General features: G+C 43.4%; 1 protein-coding gene across 2 annotated transcripts in view; it reads right to left on the bottom strand.

Moving 5' to 3' along the window:
* The window catches only part of BCHE (butyrylcholinesterase), a 45,619-nt gene that overhangs the window by 14,648 nt on the left and 18,550 nt on the right, over nucleotides 1-12,421 (bottom strand). For both annotated transcript variants that reach the window (XM_058844473.1, XM_058844472.1), the window contains exon 2: nucleotides 9,080-10,598. In XM_058844473.1, coding sequence (XP_058700456.1) covers nucleotides 9,080-10,593 — 1,514 coding nt within the window. In that variant the 5' untranslated portion in view covers nucleotides 10,594-10,598. The remainder of the gene's footprint in view (nucleotides 1-9,079; nucleotides 10,599-12,421) is intronic.

The following is a 12,421-nucleotide window of genomic DNA, read 5'->3' as shown; positions in this document are numbered from 1 at the left end:
AAGAAACAATATGAAAAGAAAGGAGAAACGTCTTTAAAGTTCCTCTCTTTCAAAATTGAGAGGGTTTTGTGGAAATTACAGTATGCAGACTACTTCATTACTAGGAAGAAGCCATCTGTTAAACTTCTGAGCATTTCCAGTTGTACAGAAAATTCACTTGGAGATTGCACCATGAATAAGATCCATGAGAGGCACATATTTAAAAGTTCATTAAAACGAAGAACTTTGTTAGAATTTAAAAAATCACTGTATTTTAGCAGCTGTTCCAGTAGGAGGAGGTGTAAATTTGAGGTAATGCTCTTTAGGACTTGTATTTTATGAAATTAAGAAGTTCTCTAATGTTCCTGCAAGGAAGGGTAGAAGGCACAGATGGTGGCCAGAAGTGTCTGGGAAAGCAGAGGATGGCAGCTTTCAATTTTATATTTTTTATAGAATTGTGTAACATCACCAACTGTGAGCACAAAATGCCCAGTTTCTACCAACACGGCTTCATATTCTTGGGGACAGAATCTCCCAAATCCCAACACTGAATTTCTAACTACATTTCCCCATCACTGCCTTCCCCTGCAGCTGATTGAAAACAGAATTAAACACCAAATTGAGCTCCCTTCAAAAAGGTGGTGTTGGGTAACCTCTGCTGCTCCTCATTTCCTCTCCTCTCGCCTTTGCCACTTCCCTGGAACAGCCAATCTCTGGCGTTGGGGAGTAAATTAAAATGTGCACTGAGAGGTTTCCATTCCTTCTGCAACACTCCTCAGCATCACTCCAGATTAGTGTTCCAGAACCACCTGGAAAAATGAGGTTTGCAGACCTTTCCAGCTTCCATTTCTGCTTCCTGATGATGGAACAAGGACTGAGCTGCAGAAAAGCAGCATGGAAGAAGAGTGGCCCTTGAAAAGGGGATTAACTGTGGGTGAACATAAATTAGGATTTCTCAGTGCCTTTTGGAACCATGTATTTACATGCCTGTAAAATACATTCTCTCTGAAGTGCCTGGTTTATATGTGAACCTGCCCCAGATACAACCCATGATAAGTCCATGTGTGCCCTTCCTTCATTTCTCTGCTCTCAGATTTGTTCTCCCCCTCAAATAGTTTGTGAGTCTTTCAGATATTTGCTGCTCTCATATTTCAATCTCGTTTTTGTTCTTTCTCCTTTGTGCATTTCTTGCTCACCTGATGTCTTGCAGCAGTTACGTTTCCCCTCTTGCTTTTCTATTTTCCTTCCCACCAAACACTAAATTATTTCCACCCAGGCTTCCTAGGGCTACTCCCAGATTTGAGGTGGCAATCACACCATGGTTTTATTTCACTCTTGAAATGTTTATTTCTCCTCATGCCTCTCCTTTCCCCAGACTGTGTCAGTGTAGAGGCTTTGGCCCTTGGGACAGCAGGGAACCCTGTCCAGTGCAGGCTCTTCAACCTGTCCCAGCTATGAGGAAAGGTAGAGCCACATCCAACATTTGAATCCATAGAATCGCTGAATTGGGTTGGAAAGAACCTCCAGGATCTTTAAGTCCAACTGCTGACCCAGCACTGCCAAGGCCACCGCTGTCCCATGTCCCCAAGTGCCACATCCAGGCGGATTTTAGATCCCTCAAGGGACGGGGACTGCACCACAGTCCTGGGCAGGTTTTACCAGGGCAGGACATCCCTTTACACAAGAAATTTTCCACATATCCAACCTAATCCTCCCTTGGGGCAGCTTGAGGCCATTTCCACTTGTCCTGTTCCCTGGGAGCAGAGCCTGACCCCACCTCACTGCCCCTCCTGAGAGGGAGATGTGCAGAGCCAGAAGGTCCCTCCTGGTCCCCCTTTTCTCCAGGCTGAGCCCCTTCCCAGCTCCATTTCTTTCTCCAGACTCCCCCCAGCCCCTCAGACCTCCCTGTCCTCCAGGGCTCCACCTTGCTCAGCCCCAGTGGATCACCACTGATGGTTTTGATCCCTCAGCCTCTGAATTCCAGCTTGCCCTGCTCCACAAAGCACTGCCATCCTCTGCATTTCCACCCTGGCTTTTAGCTTTATTCTCACTCCAAGACTCCTACAATATTTGGACATTTCCTTAATAGATGTTCTCATCTCCTGTTTGAAAATAATGGTTTGACTCATCTGTTGGAGGGAGGAAAATCCGCGTGGACAGAATTGCTTTTGCTGCACATATGGAAAGGAAAGAGACATCTTCTTGGAATCTGCAATATTTGTAATAAAATTAAACCAATCTCAGCAATTTGTACTTGTTTTCAAAAGACATCTGAATCAAATACTCCTGTTTTCAGTTTTGGAATTCAATGACAGCTTGTCAGCTTGCAAGCTGGAGAGAGAGAGATGCCTGCTGAGGTGAGTCTCTGCTTACTGATATTTTCCATGATCCGCTGTTTCCTACTAGTTTGCTAAAAAGGCTTTTCCATTACTGTTTCTGAATGTAACAATGGATGGAAACTCTGGTAAAGATGATGAGTCACTTTTAAGAACTCAGAACTGAAGGTGGGAAAATAGGAGTAAATTTTCTTTAAAATTAAACTTTTTTTTTACTTTTTTTTTTTTTTCAAGACTGTAATTTCTGCAATTTCTTTGCCTAGAAATTACTCACATGAAAGACAGTGAATGAGAGAGTAAATGTGTCTTTTTTTGGGTCAAAGTGAAAGCTTTGATTTTCCCTAACATGGGGAAGAAAGTCTTTCCTTATACATTTTTGTATTTTTGGGAAACTGTCTCCTGCTTTGTTCATACTCTTTTTTTTTTTTTTTTAAATCCAGAAATCTGGTCTTCTGGATTCTTAACCTGATCGGGAAAAATCACTTGTTAAGGTGAAACATTAATTTTTCTGGAAGGGTGTGAGATGTCAGGAGCAGCTGCCTCAGGGAAAGGCTCCTCTTGGTCACCCTGAGCTCTGGCTCTGGAGTGTTTGAAGACCCTGTGAAGATCAAAGTGACTCCAATCCAAAAACTTTCCTCTCTCCCTGTGAACACGAGCGAATCCCTGTCAGAAATACAGCCCACAGTAAATTTCTTCCCTTGAAATGGCTCAGAGGGACATAAAACTCCCAACTTCCTGAGCTATAAGGAAATTAAAAGTGGTTGGAGTTTTTTATTTTTATTTTTTCCCAGTATATTCTGTCCTTCCCATACCCAGAGTATATAGGTCCCCAGTTCAAGTGCTGCCTGGACTCTATATGAGGCTGTTGGTTTTGTTCTCACTGCTCTGAAACTACTCTCTATAAACAGCTTGTGATAAGTTGGTAACAAAAGCTCTGAAATTTATTATGTGTCTACCAGCAGAACATCAGGGAAAGGCAATAATAACCAGACAAAGTGCTTCACAGCTTTAGTGGGACAATCAAAGCCTCACAAATTCCCCTAAAACATAGGAGGAAATATTTCAAAGGCTTCACTTTATAGAAAAAGCTGCAAAGATTTGTTTCAGCAGTTGTAAAACTGGCAGGGAGACAAGTTTTGCCCGTTTCCTTTTATCCGAAACATTTTTCAAAAAGCCTTAAAAAATATTATCATTGCGTGCCCCGTTATATTCTTGCTCGGGTTTTCAGCTCATCTGATTTGTCTGGCTCTTGTCACTGTGCACCTCTCATGACTAAAGAACACAATTACCAAATCTAATGGATGAAACAATGGAAAAGGCACCCACAGGTCTGGGATCCCATCTTGTTTTTTTCAGGATAAATCAAATTTTCCCTTTCCTGGGGCTTGGGGTTTGTAGGAGCTGTTAGTGTCACCTGCCTGCTTTCAAAAGCTTTCTGAAGAATAACAAAAGTGTGGCCGAAAAATAAACTTTAAAGTTGTTTAAAAAGAAAGATTGATATTTTTTTCACTAGCCTGGCTTAAAATCCAGTGTGCTGGGAAGAATTTAGGAGAAGGCCGCTGAAAATTAGCAATATTGTTAAAATGAATGCTGTTTCCACACAAACACAATCATAGCAGAGCTGATCCAGCACTTTTCATGACACCACACTACGGTTTCCTGCTGAATCCAATCTGCCCATCTCTCTTTGTCTAACTGGGATGATATCTGCTGTTTTATCAAATGATTTTGAGGCTATGAATTGATATTCAGCTGCCAATACTTTTAAATGCAAGAATAAGCTGAGGCACCCCAGGTCAAGGTGAAGGGAGGAATTTAACCTCAAAGTGTGAATCAAGAACTTTGATTTTGGAATCTGTTCTTTCTTATAACCCAAATATTTTATTAGGCTTGATTTATTCAGACAGCAGGAGTAATAAGTCTCTTTGTTTCCTTGCTGGCAGAGCAAGGATTTTTCAGGGCATGATGAAAATGTTGCTCTTTCAAGGCTCAAATGTCTGAAAAATAAAAGTATTTTATGGAATTTCTTAACAACACTTGGAAAGGCTGGGATATTGGGTCAAACTTACTTGATACCCAAAATCAGGCCTGAAAAAGCAAGATTTTCATAGACTATGTAAATATATGTCAGATTCCTAGAAATGACACTATTCCCTGGGATCCAGAAGAGAGTAATTGCAATCTAACATCAGCACCATCTCCAAGGCTCACAGGAGAATTGTGTGTTCCTGTCTCCTACAGAAGCCTCTCCATCTCCATTCCCTGTTTATGTTCAAAAATAGGAATTTTCCTGTATTTTTCCAGGAAAAATCAGTAATCACTAATGTCTATTTTTAGCCAGGATGTGAAATAGGAAGTTCACAGAGATTTGGAAGATTGCATCCACTCCTGATGGGGATGGTGGTGGACTGGGGAGGCCCTGGGCTGGCTGGCAGTGTTCTTTCAGTTCCTGAGAAATGCAGAAATCAAGGATTACCCACTCTTGGGACCCTCTAAAGGAGTCACTTTCTGTCCCCAATATATTTTCTTTTGTCCTTACATGGCATTAAGGATTTCTCACAAGTTTTCTTTGCTTTTACCCCTCCAATTCTCTCTCCCATCCCTCTGTGGGGGAAAAGGGCAGCAGTTTTGTGGGTTTTAGCTGCTGGCTGGGGTTAAACCATGACAGAAACAGAAATTGCTCCTAATGGCATGTTTTCAATTTTCCTATCAGTATTTTTATTCCTCACATGATAATAAAACCCAGAGATCACTAAAGTCAAAGTTTGGGCTTGAAGGTCCCCTCATGAGGAGCAGCCCTGGCACCTTTCAGTCCCTCCCAGCCAGAAAACACCGGGAAAAACAAGATTTCTTCCAGTTTTGTTGACTTCACTTCTCCTTTCCTCTGCAGGCTGCTCTCCCCTCCCTTGTGCTTTTGTACTTCAGCACATTAGAATATTAGGTCAAACACCCTCACTAAAAAATGTGCTGTACAATATTTCTCATTTTTTCTTGATTTTTCTCTTCATCTGCTGGAGACATCAGTGGTAATTTTCCCCTCAGAGGTTTGCCCTTTGATCATGCCAGAGTTTCCTATAAACATTATGTCAAAACAGGGCTTCCCCAGCTCCTTATAAATGTTTGCTGTGCTCAAATGTGCTGGGGAAAAAAAATGGATCCCTTATTAATCTTGAAATTATTAGGAATTTTTATTACTTCCCTACTCCTTGAACCCTCTGAAGATTGGGATACGGAGCTTTAGGCATCTCTGATCTGAATAATGAGTCAAGGGTCACACTGAGGGTTAATCCTGATCTGATTTTTCTTAATGCAGAAATTGCTGGATTGTATTGTTTTTCCCAATAATGATGGTTTGGATCCCCGTGGCAGGAGCAGAGGGAGGGATTATTTGCTGTTTGCTGTGGAAACCACTTGAAATTCAGTCTGTGGGGTAATCTACTTATAGTGTGAATGATGATCAGAGTAGGTGACAGCGCTGTCTTCCACAAACTTAAACCTGAATGTACCTTGTATTTCATTTTAGGAGCTGCAGTGCCAGGAACTGTGTTTTGCAGAGCAAGTTATTGAGATTTTTATATATATATACATAAAAGCTATATACATGAAAATTAAATATATACATAATCCAGTGGAAGCCAATAGTTCAAAGAAATGTAAATATCAACCTGCAAAATCAAATATAGATCTGAATTTCTCTTTTTCCAGGAAGAGATTGTTCTGTTTGGTGGCAGGGTGTGCTGTTTCTGGTGGGAGATCCTGGCTGCGAGTTCCTTTAGGGCAGGATGGGGAGCTGCAGCTTGGAATGAGGAACTTTTCACTCACTTTGCTCTCCACCGAGGGCCTGATGACACCAGCCCCAAAGGAACGGTGCCACAGCACTCCTTCATGCTGCAGGAAGGGTTCCCAAGCCTTTCCCAACGTCAGAATTCATCTTGGGAACCCATCAGATGCATTTTTGGCATTGATAATCAAGCTCACAGCTCAGTTCCAGACTCTGAGCCCCACTGGAAGCTTTGCTCTGCATCACAGCACTCCCCACCACACTCACACAGAGGGGTGTGCTCGGGCTCTGAGCAGAGAGGGAGGCAGGAAGAGCTCGTGGATTCAATTTTAAATTCAATTTTGCAGTAATTAAAGCTGTGTGAAAGCACTAGGCAGTGATGAGTACAGCTATTGGTACAGTTATTTTCTGAGCTGTGATATGCTCATCTCTTCTGGTAAGAGAAATATTACGAGCCCCAGCATATAATGGGGATGGGAGTTGTTAAGGTAATTAATCCTCCTACAAATCAAGGCAATCAATCAATCAATCAATCAATCAATCAATCAATCAATCACACCCATTGATAAGTAAATCTGCTAAAAAAGGGATGCACATAAAAATAACCAGTGAGTTCACCCTGGAGGATGAGGTGAAGGGGAAGCACAGGGCTGGGAGTGTGGGTTTGGGATGGATGGTGGAGCCTTTGACAAATGACAAAGGTAACACCACGGAGCACAAGGAGAGCTTGTCTTGGATGGATAAAAGAGGAAAATCAGGCTGAGCTGGAAGGGAGAGGTGACACCTGGAATTACAACTCCGTGGGGATGACAGTGTTTAATTCTGTCAGGGAAAGTTCCAACAAGGTGTGGATGAATCACAGCTTTAAAGGTGGAGAGTTGTTATTTGAGAAAGAGCACATTAGTGCAAGTCTCAAGGGCATGATCTGTTTGTTCAACAAACAATTAAAAAAGAAAACATTAAGGATTATTTTAATAGATCCTTAATAATCAACCTTTATATGGAACAAAAACCATAAAGTGAATCTTAAAAATTGTCAAACAAAATGTGAAACCTGGAGAATGTAGAGTTAGAATAGGCAAATTCGGTCTAGAAAGTCTTACTTTTATAATGTAACATTTCAAGCAGCATTAAGATTTAAAACAACCTAATAATGTTTGTTCTGGATTTTTAATCAGTGGAAACATTTTTAATCAGTGGGAGCACTTCACTCCTACCTGTGTTTTGTGTTATGTACAAGGTTGGGCGGACTAAATGAGCACAGTGGTCCCCTCTGGTTTCTAATCTATTAAAAAAATTAATTAGATCCTGTTCCAATGTTGATTTCATCCTTTACAAATCTATATATCCTTGACAAATCAAACAACAGGTCCACCTTAGAAACAGAATTAACGCAGGATTTTGACATTAAAGTTAAATAAATGTTTTTAGAGTGTGAAATGACTGTTTGGTTGTATGTTCTCCAAGGCACTAAGTTTTGTATATATAATTTTCTCAGTAGAGAGCACAAGCTAAACTTCTGGAAAAAGATTCCTCCTCTTCCCATCAGGCTTGGGACTGATCCTACATGATTATTGTGGTGGGGGCTGTTTTTGTTATTGCCCTGAAATATTTTCATTTCAAACTGAGTATCTCCTTGAGAGCCCCCAGCCCTGCTGAGAGGAGCAAGGGCTGCCTCACTTCCCCCGACTCCAGCTGGAGAGGGGTTGGATTCAATCCATTCCAAACACCCACATGGAATACTCCTATTTTCTCCCTGTTCAGGCTGGGCCATATTTCACTTCAAGATGAGTGGATTGGGATTGGAGAGTGATTTGTCATGGGCTTGCACTCACAGCACACAGGGAGGAGAGGCTTTCTGAAATCCCAGCCTCTTCATCATGTGAACATAACACACCTCCCTGTTATACACCTGAATGTTCCGAGAAAATCACATCCTCCAGGAAACTGGTTTTTTTTTCCTCCTGTTTCTACTGCTGGAAGTCTTTTCTAGTGTTTGAAATATTTTGTTTCTAACACTCAAAACCATTACCTGCCTTTGGAACAGCCGCTGCCCTGGCAAAGAAATGTTTTGTGTTTGCTTTTATGGGTGGATAAACATTGTTGCCTTGAGCTTGTCGAGTACAGGGAGCAACACCTCAACAGCTTATTGTATTAAAACAGTGCTTTTGTCAGAACTAAATCAGGAATTCTGGATAACTGAACAATTAATCTGTTTCCATCATTCCAGTCAGGCTCCAAAGCAGCACTCAACCTTTTACCCTGGTGAAACAACATCCAACCAACCAACCAACCTACCAAGCAACCAACCAACCAACTAACCAACCAACCAACCAACCAACTAACCAGCCAACCAACCAGCCAACCAACCAGCCAACCCACCAACCAACCAACCAACCAACTAACCAACCAACCAACCAACTAACCAGCCAACCAACCAGCCAACCAACCAACCCACCAACCAACCCACCAACCAACCCAACCAACCAACCAACCAACCAGCCAACCAAACAGCCAACCAACCAACCAACCAACCAACCAACTAACCAACCAACCAACCAACTAACCAGCCAACCAACCAACCAACCAACCAACCAACCAACCAACCAACTAACCAACCAACCAACCAACTAACCAGCCAACCAACCAACCAACCAACCAACCAACCAACCAACCAACCAACCCAACCAACCAACCAACTAACCAGCCAACCAACCAACCAACCAACCAACCAACCAACTAACCAGCCAACCAACCAACAAACCAACCAACCCACCAACCAACCAACCAACCAATCAACCAACCAACCAAACCAATCAACCAACCAACCAACCAACCAACCAACCAACTAACCAACTAACCAACTAACCAGCCTACCAACCAACCAACCAACCAGCCAACAAACCAACCAACCAACCAACCAACCAACCAACCAACCAACCAACCAACCAACCAACCAACCAACCTTCCAGAGCAAACTTACCCAGTTTTGGCAAAACTTGCCCAGTATCTCATCATGGAGCGGCTCAGGAGCTCCTCAGCCTTGGTGTAATTCGCTCTCCTCTCCAGGGGCAGCCCGAACACAAACTCGATCTCGTAGCCGTGCAGGACCCCCATCCACTCCGGCCAGGGCAGCTTGGAGGAGCGATGCTCAAAGAAATAAAAGAAGGTGTGGTGGCCCAGCTGGGCGAAGCTGGTGGCGAATTCCACCACGGGACAGATGATGTGGTAATCCCCGACAACGTCATCGATGGCATCCCGGTAGTGCTCCGGCTTTCCCACGTTTTCCCAGTCCGTGTAGTGGAAGCTGATGGATTCTATGGCAAGTTTGCTCACCCCTGGGAAGGCCAGACTTAAAGCTGCTTCAAACTGGGTTTTATTGATCAAGCCATCGCTATCCTTGTCGAGGCCAGGTACTCCGTATGCCAGAAACCATAACCCTTCATCTTTATTGACACCCACCAAGATCTGGGTCTGTTTGAAATGACCATTCTCCATCAGTGCTTCTGGCATGTCGGCCAGAAAATCGCCATCCACGCTCGGACAGAAATATAGTTGTAAAAGAGAACGATTTGGAATGACAACATTTTCATTTTCCAGTATTTCCTTCGGGTCCTTGTCTTGGAGGCAGAGAATGAGCTCTGACTCGTTGCTGGTGGGACACTGGAGCTGTTTGGCCAAAGCCACTGCTCTGTTCCTGGCCTCAGAGGATGTAATTGCAGCCCAGGGGGCATTTGCAGACCCACTCTGCAGGATGGCCCTGGTGAATAAAGGGTGGCTTTCAGGAGAAAGGAGGTGATAGCTGACAGAGGCCGAGCCGGCGCTCTCTCCAAACAGAGTCACGCTCTTGGGATTGCCTCCGAAGGCTGCTATGTTCTCCTGGACCCACTGAAGTGCCAGCCTTTGATCAAACAAGCCTGCATTTCCAGGAGCTTTCTGGTTTCCTGGCAAGGACAGAAACCCCAGAGCACCAGTCCTGTAGTTCATGGAAACCACGACCACTCTTTCCACCCTGGCCAGAAACTTCCCGTCGTAGACAGGCAGGGAAGTGGAGCCAGACTCGAATCCACCGCCATAAATCCACACCATGACAGTGGCGTTCTTGGGCTTGGGAGAAGGAATCCATACATTCAGGTACAAACAGTCCTCACTCAGGCTGGTTTTTGGGTTCCACATCTCTGACCCAGCAAACCCCGGGTAAGCTGTGTCTATGGGCTGGAAACAGGAGCTGGCGTGTTTGGTGGCATCCCAAACACCTTCCCACTTCTCCCGAGGTTCTGGCTTTTGGAAGCGCAGCCTCCCGATGGGGGGCTGCCCGTAAGGGATTCCCAGGAAAGCCGTGACTGTCCCCCCCAGCACCTGCAGGCTGGTCCCTCTGACTTTGCCATTCTTGGTTGCAATGATCTCTTCAGGCACCACCTTCCTGGTGAACATGGACAGGAGAAGGAACCCCATCAGGAATCTGGCAGAGAGACTTGGACCATTTGTCCAAATCATGATGCCTGAAACACAGGATGAAAAAGTAAATTCAGAATTAGTGTTGCAATGTACTGGTACCACAATGGTCTGCTAAATAAGAGTGTTGGACATCCCAGGGGCACGGAAAAGAAGAAGGTGCTGCTACACAAAGCACAGAAGTTTTCAACTGTAAGTTCCTGTTGTTTATTTGTGCTGCAAAGATTGTGTTCAGTATTTAGTATTTGGTCAGCACTTCAGAAAAATTCTCTTGCAAAATACTGCAGAGCTGAGGAAGACAAACCAGGAGAGATGAAATCATACAAGCAGGCTCTGACTACTGCAGATGATTTACCCACCAACCAAAACCTAAATGAATAATTTCTTCCAAGATATTGTTTTTCTAGAGCATCTTGCAACCAGCAGAGTCCTGAAGCAGTCATACTTCTACTATTTAGAATTAATATTAAAATTCTAAAATGTCAAGGATTTTTGAATATATGAAGATAATGTTTAATAATAAAAGTTCTTCCTGAGGACTTTTCCAAGTGATAATCAGTATTACCTTAAAGCTAAGTGTATAAATGTTGATTATGTATCACATTTAAGCCCCCTAATAATCTTATTTACCCCAACCTTTTCAAATAAAACCTCAGCACTATCCCCTTGAAACCGAAAATTCACAAAAAGCCTATTTGCATAAATCCATTTGTATGGTTTACATATCCAAAAATGCTCAACAAAGCTTCTTTCTTTTTTTTTTTTTTTTTTTTTTTGCCTGTTTCCCTGTCACACATCGAGGGCTCTGTCCTGTCCCTTTAAACAGGCCATTCTTTGTTAATGAGGAGCACTCATGTCCTTAAAAGGAATGAGGATAATTTCTCTGGAAAATACAGCTGTGGCCTAATTTGAGCTCTTCTTGCTTGTTTGCCTGTTCTTGGAAAGAAAATGCAGCAGAGGGGAGCAAGGGAAGATTTTGTGCAAAGGGATTCCTAACCTTGAGACAGCATCAAAGGAGCAGGGAGGAATCTTCAGGGACAATATTTTTAGCATTCGTCTAAACAGACAGAAAATGGAAAAATTTTAGAAAATATAAACATTTAGGCTCTGGTTGTTTTGTTGAAATAAAATAGATGAGGTGGCGAATGGGGACGATAGATTTCAGAGCTGGCCTTGCATTCCACCAAGTCTTCAGCTGGATGGACAGAAACCTGCAATTGTCCCTTTTTCGTTAAATATTAGAGATGGGATTTGTCAGTTCCCAGGGAGTTTGGGTCAGCACAACTCACCCTGGCACTGGCAGGAGGCTCAGTCACACATTCACTAGTTTTTGGCTCCCCTCTCCCTGTGCCAGACGTAGAATCACGGAATATTCTGATTTTAAAAGGTCATCCAGTCCAAGCCCTGGCCCTGCACACACACCCCAACAATCCCAGCCTGTGCATCCCTAGGAATTCTGTCCAAACACTCCTGGGAGCTCTGGCAGCCTCGGTGCCATTCCCTGGGGAGCCTGGGCAGGGCCAGCACCTCTGGGGGAAGAACCTTTCCTCATATCCCACCCAAACCTCCACAGAGCCCAAAACCAGAGCCTGCATTTACCCCAGTAACCTGAAACATGCCCAAACCCCACTCTCTTTGAGAGAAATGGGCATAACTTACCCAGTTTGCTGAATATTTCCAGCCTGCTAAACCAACACAGACTTGGGATTATATTTTTAACAAAGCACGTTTCATTTTAAAACTTTCTCAAGAAGATTTAAGAGACGCGATGGAAGGAGAGGTGAGAAGAATGATTTGGTTTGCTCTGTAAATCTGTGCTTAAAAAAATCATTTGTTTTGAGCATTCCAGGGCTTTTCTCAGCCCCTCTGC

This window comes from Poecile atricapillus, chromosome 8 (genome assembly GCF_030490865.1).
Source record: "Poecile atricapillus isolate bPoeAtr1 chromosome 8, bPoeAtr1.hap1, whole genome shotgun sequence".
Classification (NCBI taxonomy): Eukaryota; Metazoa; Chordata; class Aves; order Passeriformes; family Paridae; genus Poecile; species Poecile atricapillus.
The sequence above is the reverse complement of the archived record's forward strand: the minus strand, read 5'-3'. Positions and strand labels throughout refer to the sequence as shown.